Genomic DNA, 18,584 nt, shown 5'->3' with positions numbered 1-18,584 from the left:
TGCTCTGTGGGGGCTGGCCGGGCGATTCCTGCCATACTTAGAGTGGAACTGCAGGGGCCTAAGAGGTGAACAACACAGCCTCATTAACATATTAATGGTCTTTTAAAGACCTGTTAATGCGCTCCGTGCGGCTGTCTGTGTGTGCTCCGAAGAAAAATAAATTCACACCATGTCGCACTGCCTTATACTTCCTTCAAATGTTGACTGAATATTATGTGTGCTACTGCCCCTGCGTCCTACCTTTGTTTGCCATTAATGAGCAGGAGATCTCTTAATGATATTAATCATCAGTTGTATAGATTGCCCCAAGACATCTAATGCTACCGTGCGCCCGACAAACATTTAAACATATCACCTGCAGGAGCGTTGTGAACCCCCGCTTTTGCAGTTACACTGGGAGTGGGATTTTTGGGGGGTTTCTTCTGCCTGAAACTCAGCAGACAAATGCTCATAAATAACGCAAGCATGAGTAAGGAAACAAGAAAGATGAGTAAATGCAAGAAGGAAGGAATATTGAAAGGTGGATGAATAAATGGATGAATGACTGGGTTGATGTATGGGTGAAAGGTTGAGTGAATTGATAGGTGGATGGATATGTGAAAGAATGGCAGATTGATGGATGAATGAGTGACTAGATAGGTAAATGGATAGGTGGACGGACAGGTGAAAGGAGGTGAGAGTAAAGGGTTGGATGGGTGAATGTATAGGTGAGTTAATGGATAAGTGAATGAACAGGTGGAAGGATGGCAGAGTAAAGGGGTGGATGAATAGATGGATGGACAGGTGAAAGATGAGAGAATGAAGGGATTAATATGTGGATGGACATGAGATGGGATGGCATAGCAAGGGGGGATGAGTTGGTGAAAGGATGAGTGACTAGATGGCAGAGTGGAGGGATGGGTGGATAGAAAAGTAGATGGATGGATGAGTGGATGGAAGAGTGGATAGATGAATGAATGAAAGATGGATGGCAGAGTGGATGGATGGATAGATGGACAGACAGAAGGATGGATGAGTAGGTAGATGGATTACTGGCAGAGTGGATGAAGGAATGGAATGGCTAAAGATGGAATGATGGATTATGAGAAACTGGGTTGTTAGTTAAATGTGGGTGGCCCCTGTTCGAGTAGGCGGATAAAGTTATCATGGAGCATTACGAATTTTAAAATGCTTATCTTTACTCATATTTAACCATGTGAAGTTTAGGAGAGTGCCATGTGCTTTATTGCAGAGTCCCTTGCACTTGAGTCTACTGCATTCAAGACCCTATTAGCTCTGATTCAAGAATAGTTTCTGCCTAATACTAATACACTGGTAATAAATGTGAATTCTTCTTACTGCAGGCAAATTATGGAACAAATCAAGGAGTGCGGAATCCCTGAAGTTGAGACAAAGTGAGGGAGGGAAAGGGAGACTGGGTGAGGGAGGGAGAGGGAAGGAGGGAAAGGGAAAGGGAGGAAGGGAAAGGGAGGGTGGGTGAGGGAGGGAAAGAGAGTGACAGTGAGGGAGTGAGGGAGGGAAGGAAAGGGAGTGACAGAGTGAGGGAGTGAGAGAGGGAAAGGGAGGGAGGGAAAGGGGGTGAGGGAGTGAAAGAGGGAAAGGGAGACAGAGTGAGGGAGTGAGAGAGGGAAAGGGAGACAGAGTGAGGGAGTGAGAGAGGGAGAGGGAGGGAAAGGGAGTGACAGAGTGAGGAAGTGAGAGAGGGAAAGGGAGACAGAGTGAGGGATTGAGAGAGGGAAAGGGAAACAGAGTGAGGGAGTGAGAGAGGGAAAGGGAGGGAGGGAGGGAAAGGGGATGAGGGAGTGAGAGAGGGAAAGGGAGACAGAGTGAGGGAGTGAGAGAGGGAAAGGGAGGGAGGGAAAGGTAGTGACAGAGTGAGAGAGGGAAAGGGAGACAGAGTGAGGGAGTGAGGGAGGGAAAGGGAGACAGAGTGAGGGAGTGAGAGAGGGTAAGGGAGACAGAGGGAGGGGGACAGAGTAAGGGAGAGTGAGAGAGGGAGGGAGAGGGAGGGAGGGAGAGAGAGAAAGAGAGCTAGAGAGAGAGGTGGGTATGCCGGGTCTGGCGGCTCAGTGGACGAAGGTGTCCGCTGAAGGGACCAGTGATCAACCTCATAGTCAGCTTTTTTTGGTTGGTCTAGCCCCGCCTCCTCCCCCACTGGCCCCGCCCCTACTAGTGCGGCCCTCAGACACAAACCACACTGTAAATTTGGCCCCCGAGAGAAAGTTTGTGAGTACCCATGGTCTAGCGCTTCAAGATAATTGTCAAACATTATATACCAGTCTTCCCATGGTATCTCAGGAACCCCAGGCTCGGGTAAGAACTGAGGAGGTAAAGTAACCACAAACTGTTGTGCCATTTATAAAGTATAATAAAGTCAAATAAAGTAAAACGAAAAGCTTTGCACAACCAGGTTGTAAAATTGTGATTAGAGTAGAAACATACCTCTCCTGCTTGAAGGTTTGGCAAAAGTCCGAAAAACGATGATCTAGCGCTGAGACAGCTGTGACAGGAATGAGCAAGGGTTTCAACGATGAAAAATCGCGTTAAAACCACCTAAGATGGCCGCCACCGCAACTCGATCGAAATCGAGGCTTGGCAAGCAAACAGTAGGAGCTAAGATGGCCGCCACTAGGCCACAACGAAAACGAGGCTTGGAAACCGCCTATCGAGGCTTGGAACGCAAGGTTGAGCGTTGTCGGAGCTTGCCGATGAAGCGTCTCCTAGGCAACAATAGCAACAAGACGATGACGTCGGAGCCACCGTTGCTGAGGCTAACGCTGCGCTCGAGCTTCAAAAGTACTCACAAATTCACCACGGGGGCATCTGGAGTCGGAATTGAGAGGCACCAAGTGGAAATCGGCAGAGTCCACACGCAGCAGGTTCGTTTCTGTCGAGGATGTTCCGCTGTAAACTGCTGACTGGAGCGATGTCCTCAACGAGTCAGGCACCAGCTGGAGGTCTTCAAAGCATACTGGCCAGCGTTCAAAACGTCGCCAAAAATTGTAGTAATGAGCTGGAGACCACAGGTGAACCACAGCTGGTTTATTGCAGGAAAGCAGAAGGAAACAACCTCGACACAAGCTGGCCAGGCACAAACTGTCACCACCTAGAACACTAGGAGGAGGCAGAGCCATCTACATTCTGGAATGCAGGACACAGGTAAGAATCATGGTACAGAATGGAAACAGAGGAAAGATAAGTATACAACAGGGGGCAATGCCTTATTGTCCATGCCAGAGTCTATTGGGTCTGCCTTTTAAGTACCTGACTGGGATTCACTTCTGTAGACCTGCCTAAGCATAGCTTGCAAACAAGCTTGCAACCCTCTCAATCAGATATTGACCCTCATAAAACTTCGTAATTCAAGATATTGGACTAAATCACAGATGGTGGTCCTGAAAGAGAAAGCTTAACATTAAGTTGAAATTAATGTATTTCCTCTCTTATGATGTAGGCTCATTCCTCTGGCTGGTGTTACAGTATACGTAGTTTAAGTCTACAAGAATTTACGTAAAATAAAGAACTATTCTTTATTACAAATGTTGCCGGCTTGACCCTCTCCAAATGTATTCAAATTTTCTTTTTAAATCTATACCTAGCTCGATCAACATCACTTCCTAGGAAGCTTGGCCCTACCTTTTCTTTCTTAATACCAAAGGTAAGCAAACAAAGTGACCTAGGCTGAGTTTGTCCCATTCATTAAGTTAAATGAGGCCACCTCATCTTTGATGTGGAGTGCTTCTTACATATACCTGGATATATCAAAGCCAAACAAACCTTTTCCACAAAAAAAAAATGTTGTTTAAGGAATAGCTCAAACACGAAGGTACTCTGAACGGAGTAGAAAAACAGATTTTGAAAGGTCGACAGCAAGCTGCGCTATGTAGAATATATACAAATTAGAAAAGAAGCAAAGGGGTTCATGGGAAGAAATATGTACAGCTCATATGCTCCACTCCTGGCAAACAACCCCCACCACAATGATCTGTACTGGCAGAAGGAAAATATACTTCATTGGACTGTCAACAGAGTCTATAGACTGGCAGCAAAAAAAGTCATATGAATACATTTCTACCTGTCTTATGAACACACGGAAAGGGCGCAGCCTTCGGGTAGTTTTTTTTAAATCTAGAGAGATCACATGTGGGACTGTACATATGCTATATTTCCAGCACACAGTACACAAAGGAACGTTTTTTCAAAGAACGTCTACTAATTCCTTCCCACTCCATACTCACAAATATTGCCTTTCTTTCTAGACTACACTTACAAAGTTGTAAAAGAATTCACAGTTCCTAAACTCCATTATGCATGTGCCATTAGGTCCACATGAGGTAGTATTATTTTATTCATTTATAATGCTTAAACCTAACCTGAATATGATAGAAAAATGTACAAACAAAGATTTATTGATAAGAAATTATTTCGTAGTCTAGCAATCTGAAAATTAATCAGCAATAAAGAAAATAGAACACAACCAATAATTAATAGAAACAAAGGTAACTGACATTGCATATGGTATTGTGAATAATTGCTACAAACATAAGAACTGCAAGGTTGGTTGAAGTACTGTGAATACAAGAAACTAGAGAAGACTTCTCTGCTGTACGCGAAGAGCGCAGTAGGAATAAGTAGTCATTCTGGTTTTTTTTTTCTTCTTTAACGCCTTAACCGCGGCGGTTTTTCCGCCGCCGTGCGGGCGTTCTATTAAGTGGGCGGGGCTCCGTCGGCCAAGGCCGACGGGAGCATGGAACGGGTTAAATGATGCGTTTCCGAAAAAAATTCTTCTTGCCTCATTTTGGGTGTGTTTATTTTGTTGCTTTGTGGGGATCAAAAGGTAACCCCTCAAATAAAAGAAAAAGAAAAAACAAACCAGAAGCTAAACCACTAAGGGTTCTGCAAGTTCAAACATTGTGGGCTGAGATCCCATCTTGTTCAAGAAGGTGGGACACGCTCAGTACTGTAAATCCCTCACATGATACAGAGGTTTGTCCTCTAATAGTAATAACATACAACCATCTCCAGTGGTGTGGGGTGAAGCCTCACCTCGGAAATAGTCGTACCAGACCTTCTTTGAGCGCTGGTGCTGTACTCCGCTCAGGTGTTTTTTCCTGTTGTGTAGATTGTCTTGGAAGGATCGATTGCAGTAATCACAGAAATACCGCCTGCCCATCTTTCTACATGCCTTACAGCACCTACAACAAAGAGGAGATAGTTACATCCCATGACAAATTAGGAAGCCCAGCTGTGGATGAGAATGGCCCACATGCTGGTATTTGTTTTTTTAATTATGGTTCATGGAACATAAATCACAATGTGTCTCACAGCAGCAGCTGCTGCACAACAAGGCTAAAAAAACATTGACAAAGCTAATAGATCTTGCATCTCCTGATAGAGGCTTCATAACAAAGCAACAGCACATATACAGATGTTCACAATTCAGTATCTTTCTTAACATTATCATAAGGGTATTTTTATCAGGGCCTGTTGCACAGCTATTCTTGAGATCCAATAGAGCTCGGACTCCCAAAAGCAATTTTATATATTATATCTAAACTTTCAATAGTAAACTCCCTTACGCTCAGCCCATTAAGGTCGCAATCCCCCCTTGTAGGCCAGCCCGAAAAAAGGAAGGGGAACATTAGCTTATTCAGAAGCCAAGGAAACGCTTAGCTTAATCCTCCACCCACTAACCATGGAAACAGGAGGCTTACTATCTTGTGGTCTAGAACAAAAGCAACAAATAAAGATTAGGATTTACAAAACAAATCAGTACTCCATAATTTAGAACTGCTTGACCCACATCCAGAGTATTAAAGTGCAACCTGTCAGAGCCATCTGGAGGAAGGGTGGATTGCACCATCTCCTGAACTAAATGAAACATTAACAAAAAGTGTCTGACAGAGGTAATAGCAATCAGGACCGCCATCTAAAAGGTCCACCATTCCAAACGAGTAATTCCATTGCATCACAGGAGGGTTCCCCAAGAGCAAAGAGGACAAGGGGTAGATCCCAGGAGACAACGACTGGACAAGGGGTAGATCCCAGGAGACAACGACTGGGTGAACTCCAAGTGTGGATACTTCAAAACTATGTTAAACTCACAAGGCAAAGGCATTTACTGACTCCGAACCACCCCAGGGTTTCCTAAACACCCTAACATCAGCCAACTTTGCTCTAAAGGAAAAAGGATCTCCGGCATTGCCTGTCACGAGGCCCTCCCAAAATGAAAGCAGTTGTATAATCAGATGATTTTTCCCACAGAGACAAAAGAAAACAAATATGGTTCTAATATCCTAGTCACAAACTACGCCATTCAACAGGGACAGGATAAGAACAGGAAGTGGTGCAGGTGAGGGGGGCTTAAGTAGGTTTCCCTGAAAGGGGAAGTGCATTTACAAAAATAATGATATGTTTATGTGCTCGTTCAGTGCCTGTGCATGGGTGGGTTGGAACTCTTCATGAGGACAGTGAAGAGAAAGAGCGACAATGAGGTAGTTGTATTTTAAACCCTGCCGACCCCTTTCTATTTTAAGTTACAGATAAAATAATAAGCAATCACCCAAAAGCATGATGCAACAATGAACAGGCTACAAACAGGTAACCTAGCATTCAGCTGCAAGTAACCCTTTGTGGTCGCCATGCTTTGTGGAATTGTGGTGACCTACCAGGCATTGTTTAATGGACCTGTATAGCCCTGGCATGTGTCTACCCATCTCTCCCATATCACAGCCACGAAGTGCTACATTCGAACACGAATGAACAACTTTCGTACACATATGTTGGTATATAACAAAAACCATACACACCCTTCGAAAGTAAGCAACAATAGACACTGAATGCAATCAGTCAGCAATGTAAAAGCACACCCTTTACAATGTAACTTCACAAAAATAGGTCCACTTGTAAAGATAAAACTGCATTGAAACCACTGTCATGCCACTATATACTGAAGAAACCAGGCATGTTCACTCACGCTAGAATGACAACACAACCATGTCCAACCATCAAAGTGTAACATATGCACCAACAAAGTACCCATCGCTGATGAAAGCAAAGGAAATGCATTTTCACTAGAACTGTGTATGCAACGTATCCGTTGTCATCTCATGGTGCGACATGCACATTAGTACACTTCTCATGGTGTAACCTCAACAGGTCCACCGTACAAGGTGCCGAAAAGATCACAACCATGAATGTGAACTTGTTACTAGCAGATATAAATATATGTCGACCTAATTGTGCGACATTATGAGCATGTCCACACAAAAGGACTGACAACACATGCTGGTCCACCCTGAAGACATACATGCAGTACTCTATGTTCACACTCAAGGATGCGACCAGTCACGTACACATAAATCAGGATTTCAATAAAGCACAAACGTACACTCAAACATATCTAATAAAGTGTGCTACGGTACACACACATTTCTTTCAACCATTACATGAGTCATTAGCTCCAATGACATTCAGTAACACCCTAGCCAGAACATCAACATATTTCAACAACAATTTGTGAGAGGCATAGAAACATCTGGAATTTGCAGATATTCCTTAAGTTTTTTATGTAACATCCCAGTAAAACGGAAATGCCAGATATTCTCAGAATCTCTTTGTGCCTTGTAGTAATGGCCACGCGCAGTCACAGTGGTGCCTTCTTTACCGATTAATCAAATCCCATGACCAGTTACAAACAGCTTTCATGCTTACTTCACAGCAACACTCTGCCAACATTCCATGCCAGAGGTCTTCTGGTTGCCAACGTGAAGCCAAAGAGAGGTGCAGGGGCATATGTTAGGTGACTAGAAGTGGGAGTGAAACGGTGAGTCTAGATAAAGCTATGGGATTCCAAAATCTATTTTAATTGTTGGATACCGATTCTGTAGTTAAAAACAACAAACTATGAAAGTTGTGGCTTGCGAGGAAAATTATACCTGCTGAAGCTCAGAGAGATGTGTGAAACGTGGAAATGGTCAACATGTTTCATGCCCGCGATATGCAGTAGGATCTATTGCATTTCATCAGGACCGGGGGATCCTCATCTACTCTAATGAGGACGGTCAAAAGGTGTACTAAGATTCCGTCCCCTATGATCTGGACTCGTGTCGTAATCCAAGGTGCAAGTGGGAGTGTATATGTAAAGAAAAGTCTACCTTCTGGCAAACACCTAGAAGGGGATGGGTGAAGGCCCTAACCTTGATGTCCAAGATGCTAGCACACTGGTGAGGGAAGAACAACTCGGTGCGAGGAGCACCGGTGCGAGGGACCTACCAATATCTGGACATCAACAGCTGACGTAGGTAGGTCCCACACACAGGAGCTCCCTGCATCGAGTTTTAGCCAAAAGGGTCGAATCCTTGTAAATTGGGTGCTCCAGTGATAGCATTCTTATTCTTGAGTTATGTGAAAGAATTCTGACATTCATTTGACCAACAAAAATTAACCCTCGACTTCAATAACGCTCTCATGTCATGCGTCTTTTCTGAAAAATTCTCTACAAACTTAGAATAAAATTTGTCTAATCCTAAAAATGAGGCAAGGTTATCCTTAGACTATGGTAAAGGTGCATCAACTATGGCTTTCTATAAGTTTTTCTTTTGGTGTAATACGTTTATCACTAATCTCATGTCCTAAATACATTACCTTCCTTTCAGCAAACCTGCATTTAGTGATCTCTGCTGTTAAGCCTTTTTTCTCTAGAACACATAGAACATCTCTCAACATGTTCTTTTTTGTTACAAACAATGACTGAAAATGTCATGCTTAAAAAATTCCACACTAAGCATAAAACCAAAGAGTTCAGTCATGAGTCTTTGAAAAACAGCAGCAATGGAAAAAAGTCTGACAAGGTATACGGCAGAACTGGAAGCAACCAAATGGGGTGCAAAACACAGTTAAATGCTAGTAGACTGATGGTATGTCAAAGACAGATCAATGGTAGTAAACCACACAGCATATCTGGTAAAGGAATGCATTTCATCAATCCTGGGAAGTGGGATTTTGTCTCCTACAATACTGTCATTAAAACACCTTAGGTCTACTCATAAATAGATTTTCCATTGGCCCGTCTAGCAACCACTACTGGCAAAATGCATTTGGATGCTTCAATTGGCTAAATTATAAAAGCATCTTGTAGTCTCTGCAATTCTTTCTTAATTTCATCTCTGACAATAATTGAGAAATTCCAGGTCTTATGTATTTTGGTAATAGCAGATGCCTTCACTCTAAACTGATGGGCATACCATTTCAACTTGCCTACTTTGCCACTAAAGACGTTACTCAATTCCTTTAAAACCCAATCTTTCGTATACTTACCATCACATGCTACCAAAGCCTGTTCCGGGCTTTTAGAATCCAAGACTATCCAATGTTCTCTTATCCTTCCAACCCTGCACAGATGGACCATCAACTGCCTCACAAAGCTTAGAAGTGACCAGGCTGTACTTAAACTTAAGCACAAGCTGTCTAAATCCTAGCACATCAATTTTGACTCTGGTAAAACACTCCAGATTAACATCTGTAAGTTCTAAATGAGGACCAATGACTTGGACAAAGTTCTTCTCCCAAACTGAACATGCAATGACAGTAAAGGGGAATGGAGAATCCACAGAAACCTGTAAAGAAACCAATCAAAAGAAATCGAACACAAAGCAATTAATGTTGTACATCACTTTTTTTTGACACATTGTTTGAGATAGTTTCTTCATTAGCTTCCTCCTTGGACAACTATGTACCTCTCTAGGCAACACATGCTGCCAAGTTTTTCTTCTTCAATTTTTTTCCTTGTAGGAACTAGTTTGAAGTAAACAAGTGAACCAAACAATGGACCTGGTAGACGAAAGTTGTGGGTTCAAGGGGTTGATTAACTCCGTGCTCGTTGCCAAATTTGTAGTACTAGTCAAAGCAGCAGTCATAGTGATGTCTTCTCTATTCATTAACCCCTTTGCTACGTCGAACGTTCAGCACCCAGTGCTGAACGTTTGAATAACGAGCGCTGGCCCGTCGGCCAACGGTCGTGCGCAGCACTGGCAAGGTAGTGCTCGCGACGACCGTTGGCCGACGACAGAAACACAGAACTCAGAACCTACTCTAAATTTTAACAATGGTTACATACTGTAGTTATATACAAATATAAACAACTCCACAGGACTGCACATAATTAACTACTGTATAATCTAAACTTTAAAATTACATTTGTCTGCCGAAAGAAAAGCAACAAAACATATTTCCTAGAGTTCTTCACGTTTCCCAATCAGAAGAACTACTGAAGAATAAGTAAAACCCATCCATTTCTGGGGATGCTCTTATTGAACACACTTTATAATGAAATACCCTCTCATCAGTACCGCCTTTTCACATCCTCTGCCTCTTTATTTGCTCAAATAGAACCCAACTGTTTGTGACATGCTGTGCATCCCTTCATGACTCAATACACAAGTACTGCCAAAGCTTTGTTGTAGCAATTACAAAGCCCAAATCATATGCTTACTACACTACAGCTTTAAAAACTTAAAACCAGCTCAGCCAAGTAGCACGTATCAGAGGTTAGACTAACGCATTTTTGAGCAGGTGCCAACATCGCTAAATTAAAATCCATTAGTTACGCATTAGAGCGCCCCTGGGACAATCCATGATGAGCCACGCTAAAGCCAGAGCTTGGCTGCATCCATAATGCAGCCTCCCAGCATGTTAAAAAGCTTTGCTCTGCAGCCTGCCTCTCGAACAAATTAACGGTGTGCCATAAGTCATTACTGGCCTAAGTGTTTACCGTCATGGTGGGTCGCCCGGGGCTTCAGATCAAGCCTGGAGCCTGGCCTTTGAGTGTAATGGACAGACCAGGACCACATGGTCTCCCCCTCAGAGTTTAGTGAAACATTAAGGAATAGTTTAAGCTGCTGGATACACTGCAGCACGTTGATCTAGCTGGCTTCTTGCCTTGTAGCTTTCTGGCAGAAGACACCACCCATACTGCAATCACAACATTCAAGTCACAGAACTTCACCGCCCTCATAAACATCCCATCCCCAAGAAGAAGTGAGAGGCATACTCCAATTGTCGGTTATAACCATGATGTAGCCGTTTAATCAAGCAAAAAAACATTAGTGAATGAAATGGCAGTCATCTAGTAACTAGTCACAAATGAAAGCAAACAAAGAAGGCCAGACACAGATGGTACAGCAAGTGACTGGAGATAAATAAACCAAAATAAATGTATCCACGATACCCTAGTCCAGTGATAAACAATTCACAAACGTATTGCATCAAGTAGATTCTTTCTATATATATCCCCTGCAGAGTCAGGAACCTGTTGCCAAAAATTCTAATTACTCTCAACAATCATTTATACAAGCTTTCACCTCTGACTAGGAGAGGTATAGAAAATACACAGAATTGGATACATATCTTAGAAATCCAAGGCACGGCATAAGACACCATCCCTGCTGAGGTACATGTGGCCTGACAGGCCTCCAAGCAAAGTCCTTATTCATAATCAAGTCCAGGCAACCTAGGGTAGGGCTGGAAGGTCTAGGACCAACAGCAGGTCAGTGCCTTCTCCAGCCAGCACTGTGCCCAAAAATATCAATACCCTGTCAAGGGGTCAGAGCCAGACAATCAGTCAAAATTACTAGGGTACTTTTATAGGAACTACACAACATGGTGCCCCCAGCGTTGGTTGGGTACTTATTTAACAGTTGAATCTGAGTAGTTCAGTCATGCTATTCTAAGAAATCCCTATTTACAAAATACCAGAGACGGGTGGAGAGGGTGGGCAAAACTCCACCACAGCTGAGTAGGCAAAATATCCTGTTTTTTGGCAGTTGGTTAATCAAGCTCGAAGGACACATTGTTCCTAAAAAGTGTACAACACACCTTATCTTTCTTCTTCACTAAAATCAATGACTGAAGATGCAGAAAACACGGAGAGAGTCGTGTATAATTTGCCCCTCTCAGACGAAGAAAAAAATGCAGATGCAACTCAGATTAAAGAACATTTTAGAAATGCAGTCACCCTAAAGCTACTTGTGCATGGTTTATCACCTAGGGGTGGCATAGTAGCTTTCATGATTGAGGCCCATGAATCATACAGAACAGAGGTAATTTACTCATTGGTTACATTCCCAGCAGCAAATGCAAGAACAAAAACTTAATTTTTACACAGAAGATGAACCACCAGCGGAATTGTGTCCGTATGAGGACATTGAGGTCCACTCATGTACCAGAAACACTTATACTGGTTTCAAGGCACCCTACCCCATACAAGAAGAAGAGTGAGACTTGGCCCGCTCGGAAGAAAAGGGGCAACATGGCCAATATTAGCAGCCCACAAACCACATCCTGACATCGAAACAATGCCAGGAGCAGACTTACTCATATTTCACAAAGAATTAATAAAACTATATAGAAACATGACGCAGTTTGTCATGAGGACACTTACAGTCCAGCCAGCAATAGTGACAATGAATACAACTAACATTCAAAACACAACAACTAAGAATACACCACAAATGTTACACGCAGTAATAGGTAAAATGCCCGCAAAATGTGAACAAATGCCATTCTGGATAGCTCAGAAAATAACGCAGCTAGAAGCAGTATTCCAAAATACCAGCACTAATGAAAAACAGAGAATGCTGACAATCTGCTTGCCCATGGGGATAACACCACTGATAGAGTACTGTGCCTAGTTTTCGCTGCCATATATACCAGAACACATGGTAAACCGTCCTTAGCAGTAATAACTGATGTATTAAGACAAATACAAAATGAGTACGGAGCAGAGCTGCTCTGAACTTAGGGATGACGTTACTAAGTTACTATGCCCAGGTATCAGCCGTAATAGTAAAGGAAAGGCAGCATCAGTGGCTATCCGCCAATGCCTTAGGGAATTCAGTCCTTTACAACAAGAACACGAACTACCTAAAACCATTGAAACTGCGTATGCAGAATTAGGTAGGGACAGTTTGGGTGGAAAATCATTAAAACCACAACTGATGGGTAGTCCTGAGAAGGAGACCTTCAAGCACACACCTGCTTCTTCTAAAAAGAAGTGGGACAATAACAAAAGACAAAAAGATAAAGAAATCAGATCTCAATTGAGAGGCAGATTTCCACAGGAACAGTTCGAAAGGAGGTACAACCTTAGGAATAGGGTTAGGGATAATATTAAGAAACCTGACAGGTGATCAGGATACTGGTACACGTTCCTCTCGTTCCTTTCAGGGTTCAATAAAAAACTCAGAGAGAGAGAAGAACGGTCAGACAGACAAGAAGAGAGTACAAAGTCCAGAGACAAGCAACACACTCAAGAATATGCTACCAAAAAAGAAGATAAACTAAAACAAAAACAACAGTTCAAAAAGAAAGAAGGTTGCAGGTCTAAAGATCAGACATGCCCAGAATTCTGAGGACTCGACTACTGAACGGGAAATGGGCTCTGACGATGCTACACAGTGCTGCAGAAATAACAATAGCTCGCCAGAACCTGATGGGATTTCTGGTGACAGCGGACTTGAATGATTATATCACGATGGAAACACCTGATACTAGGGTTAGTGCCCCACATAAATTGTATGAAATAACACTCCAAATGGAAGGGGACCAATGCAGGACAGTTAGAGGTCTCTTTTGGAAGAACCTAACGCTTGGCTATGACATTTTGTTAGCTGAACACGATTGGCCGCCAGCATTGGTCATGGATTGCCCTGGGCGGAAACAGCAATTTTACCAGCATTCACCGACCATGGTCCCAAATATTTAAAATATACATATGCGCGGGAGTGGGTGGTAGCCTAGGCCCCATCATTATACAAAAACCATGTTGGATGAGATGAGGATTCAACCCACCACATAATCCCATTGAAAAATACTCCAACTGCACAAAGGCAGTATCCAATAAAGCAAGCAAGAAGCTAAAAATAGAGGTCAGGGAGATCTTAGATCAACTTGAATACCAAAGAGTGATTGAAACTTGCACCTCTCAAATGAATAACCCTTTGTTTCCTGTATCGAAACCGGACAACACATACCGCCTAGTGTTGGAATACAGACATTTAAACACTTGCACTAAAACATTTGCAGTACAGAATGTACACAGTGCGGCATTAATAAATAACATTATTTGGGAAGAATACAAAATGACACTAGATATCTCAAATGGATTTTTTGACAAAAGATAGCGCCTGAGAGCAGATATTTGATAGCATTCTCAGCGCTAGGGTCACAGCATCAATTTTGGCGACTCCCCCAGGGGTATAGGAACAGCCCGGGGTTGTTTTCGGCTAGGGTAACTGAATTACTTCAAAATCTGGATGAGGAGGCATTGTCCTACGTAGATGATATTTATCTGATGGATGGTGACCTGGAGGAACACTAGAACAGAGTAAACACCATAATTGTGGGATTTGCCTCTGAGGGTTACAAATTCAACTTTAAAAACTATATATATATAAATATATAAATGAATTGAAGATTGCCCACCTTAATGTCCTTTTTTCTCGGATATGAGCTTTCAAGTGAAGGAAAAATTCTAGCAGCTAATTTTTTTATAGAAAAAATGCACACTGCTCCAAACACCAAAATCATTAAAAAATGTAGTCAATCCTGGGATTCCTGAACTTTGGCAGAACATTTATTTATTTTATTTATTTAGATGATTTATAAAGTGCATGAATCGCCCCACATGGGGTATCTCTGCGCTGAAGACAGAAGAAGTAGAAGATCATGAACATTTAAAACAGAAAAGTCTTCAGTTTCTTCCTAAAGCTAAGGTAGTTGTGGGTAAGGCGGAGTGTCTCGGGAAGCTGATTACCACATTTTGGGCGCCAGGTGGGAGAAAGCTTTTCCTCCCCACTTGGTTTTCTTGAAGCGAGGAATGACTAGAAGGCCTTTGCCTTCCGAGCGGAGCCTCCGTGCAGGGATATATGTGATCAATTTGTTGGATAAATATGTTGGGCAAAGCTGATGGAGGCCTTTTAATACTATACAACAAATTTTGAAATAAATACGTTTATGAATGGGGAGCCAGTGTAGTTTGTGAAGGAGGGGAAGGGAGAGGGTGCGACGAGGGGCGTTGACAACCAAGCGAGCTGCTGTGTTCTGGACCACCTGTAGGGTCTGTAGAGCAGAATCTTTGGCAGAGATAAGGAGGGCATTGCTGAAGTCCAAACGGCTCAGTACTAAAGCCTGTATGAGAGTCTTGCAAGTGGCAAGAGGAAGGAAATGAAAAACTTTCCGCAGAAGACTAAGGGCATGGAAGCATGCACGTTTCGTGGATGCTATGTGCTCCTCCATGTTAAGCTTGTTGTCAACCAGTACCCCTAAGTTTTTAGGTCTCGGACTAGCGTCCCACGGAGTGGGCGGAGTCCGAGATTTTGTTTTGCAGTATGGGGGCTTGAACCCGCCCCTCTTCTCCATTGGCTGGCCTCGTAAATGCTGGCCAGCCATTGGAGGAGAGGGGCGTCACTCAGCTCAGGCCCCGTCTTGAGCAGATTCGGGGGCGTTTTTCTCTCTTTTTTTAAGCCCTGCCCCTTTTCTAGTGGTGGGCGTTACACCCTCCCTTGCTTCCTCACAATCGATTAGGAGCAATTGCCTCCCCCCCTTCCCTCTGCCCTCCTACGTCACGCTCTCGCCTCCCCCCCTCTCCCTCTGCCGCAGCTCTCCTCCGTCACGCTCTCGACTCCGCTCTGCTGCTCCCCCGGGCGCCCACCCCTCCCTCCCTCTCCAGCAGCCATGCTGCCTCGGCTTGTTTTCCTTCTCTCCTGCCACGTCTTTGGTTTCCGTAATTACAGTCCTTTCTTTCCCCGTGTGTCGGTCTCTCACAATGACCGGCCTTTCATGTCAGGATACTGCTGTCCCTTCGCTCTGCTCTTTGCCGTAGCGCTCTTAGGCTGTCTATGAGTGCGGGAACTCCGCCGCCCTCGCTCGGTCTCCGCCGCCACTGCCCCGTCGGTGCACAGCAGTCTCCCGTCCTTGGCCGTCTCTCACCCCGGATCTCCCAGGGGGCGGGCTAGGGAGGGCAGGCCGAAGTCGCACAGGAAGAGGAAGAAGCCGAGGCTGGGTAGGGAGAGGGAGCCGCTCGGGGTGAGCGTCCTGCCGGGCACCGGGGAGGCCTCGGGGGCGCATAGAGCCATGTTCAGCCACCTGAGTGCCCTGCTGCAGCAGGCAGTGGAGACGGTGAGTGCCTGGGAGGGAGAGCCAGGCTAGGCAGAGGCGCGGGTGGCCCAAGAGAGGAGGGGAAGCCGGCGGGGGGGGGAGGCCGGAGTCAGCCCTAGCTCAAGCATATAGTTCTAGTTTTGCTGTTTGTGGTCCTGTTTTAGGGTCTGGTGGCGGGGTTTGCTGTTCATTTGTTTGCTATTACTGCACACATTTCCCTCAGAAAGCACACATGCAGACATTCACTCCTGCTTTGCAAAAACACAGAAGTAGCGTGTCTTTATAGATTTAAAACTACCCCAATTCGAGCACCTGGGCAACTTTTGGTCACTTTTTAACGCTGTGTGATTCACTAAAAGGGAGGCATGTTTATTTTGGTGCCCGCTGTCTTCTGTCCCAATCCGACCTTGTTTATGGGTACGAATCTTGGACCGGACAAAGACGTCACCCATGACACCAGGCCCCTTTGCCATCTGTGCCGTCTCCGGGCGAACCCAGCGTTGGGTCCCGATGGGAAGTCCGTGGTTCCATCTCCCGATCAGGGCAGTCTTTGCCTCTGGGGGTGTGAAGTTGGTCCACAATATGCCAGTGTGTGTCCTTTATATCGCCTGTACGGAAGTCTTGCAGATTCATAAAACCACACGCAGTCATAAAAGGTCTCATTGTATCCACTTCAGAAGGATGACAGAATAATCTAGTCAAGGGAGATACAAAGCTAATTCCACTGTGCACAGATCTCACCAGCAGGAGCGCAAACCTGCGGGGCGGTCTAGTCAGCTAGAAGATGTTGCAGCCCCCGTCCCCTCCCATTTCGGACGGGGCAGAGCAGAAGTGTTTGTAAGGATAAGCAAAGGTGCCAGGGGAAAGGAGGGTGGTGGTGTTGAAGGCGGGGGGGATGGCAGGGGGGAGCAGTGGAGAGAAGGGCAAGCACTGCATGGTATCACAGCGCCCTCTGTCCTTGTTACTGACGTGCGACCTCAGAAGATAACCCTCTCTCTGCCCACCTCCTGCATTGTGGTGTGTGTGTGTGGGGGGGGTGGGGGGGGGGGAGATGCATCCCAACTCCTGCCTTTAAACAGAAATAAATTGTATTTCCCAACAGTAATAATGTCCCGGGTATCAGCGGCATCAGAACAGAAGTAACAATTACCAACCTCAAGTGTTCTCATTTCATTGACCTGACTGAGAAGGATGAAAGGCAGAGTCTGCTTCGAATCATTGAGGTTACAAATTACAACCATAGGCACGCGCACTGCCCTTGAGCTATATAGTTCCTAAAACTTCTTAGTGGATGCCTGAGGGGCCTGAGAGCTCATAGCGCCTACCAGCACTACGTTTGGTATTTTCAGTGCACTGTGTTTCATGGGCAAACCTAGAGCAAATGAGAACAAGTATTTCGGCAATGGAATACGGCTCGTTGTGAACTCCCCACCGTCACCCCTACCTCCCCATACACACAATAATACCTCCGTAAACATTCTTGGTAGCCGAAAGTCGGTTCCGATGCCAGGAACAGTATCATTTCTAACAGACAGGCTGAGTTTCAGAGTGAGTGCTGTGAAACAAACCATTACTATAGACATGTCACATGTGCTTGTAAGTTAAAAGGAGCTATAAATACTGGTTGTTCTTGATTACCATTACTCCAAACCAATCACAAAAACTATCTCAGAATCAGAAGGCTGCTCCTCGAGGGTCTGCTGTGAGCCAAACCAGAATGTACAAGATCACAGCAGTGGGGGCTTACACACACTGAGGTTTATTTAAAGTCCATTGCCCCGAACTCCCGCACTGTTGTCTTTTCAGCTGCACATTTCTCAGGTCCAAGTTCTTAAGTACAACTGTGAAGCTGATTCTGTTTCCAATGCAATTCCCTAAGCGCCCCCCCCACTCAGGGGTGTATCTTCCATTAGCACAGCATGTACAGTAGCACCGGGACTCATTCATTCGTTACCAGTTCATTAACCATAACATCGCAGATGAGGCTTCTCTAATATTAAAGAAATTAGTAACATGGCTTGTCACTCGTCGCTAAAAACACTGTCTCAAAGAGGGCTATATAATCATCCTTCACACAGGCAGAATAATTGTAAAACCATGAAGCAAGTGTGTGTGTGTGATCACATTGCAACCAAATCTTTTACTAAGATTTGAAAGTGTTGTATTGCATGTACATCAGATCATATGACGCTAACTGACTAGAACAATTTTTAAAAAATAGCAGATAAATGGAGTTTAGGAGCTGGGTCAACAAAACAGAAAGAGCTGCAGTGTCTTTATAAAGGAAAGATGAGATGTGATAGACGTACCTTGGAAAGACAATCCCACCTCCTAGGTAGGAGAGACCCAGTTTTGTGTAGGTGTGTGGGGGGGGGGGGCTCTGTGTGTGTGTGCCACTGTGTGTGTGTGTGGGTCTGTGTGTTTGTGTG

General features: G+C 44.4%; 1 protein-coding gene across 2 annotated transcripts in view; it reads right to left on the bottom strand.

Moving 5' to 3' along the window:
- The window catches only part of ZMAT5 (zinc finger matrin-type 5), an 87,933-nt gene that overhangs the window by 53,241 nt on the left and 16,108 nt on the right, over positions 1–18,584 (bottom strand). For both annotated transcript variants that reach the window (XM_086943224.1, XM_086943225.1), the window contains one exon: positions 5,047–5,195. In XM_086943224.1, the coding sequence (XP_086799350.1) occupies positions 5,047–5,173 (127 nt within the window). In that variant the 5' untranslated portion in view covers positions 5,174–5,195. The remainder of the gene's footprint in view (positions 1–5,046; positions 5,196–18,584) is intronic.

This window comes from Lissotriton vulgaris, chromosome 11, assembly GCF_964263255.1.
Source record: "Lissotriton vulgaris chromosome 11, aLisVul1.2, whole genome shotgun sequence".
NCBI lineage: Eukaryota > Metazoa > Chordata > Amphibia > Caudata > Salamandridae > Lissotriton > Lissotriton vulgaris.
The sequence above is the reverse complement of the archived record's forward strand: the minus strand, read 5'-3'. Positions and strand labels throughout refer to the sequence as shown.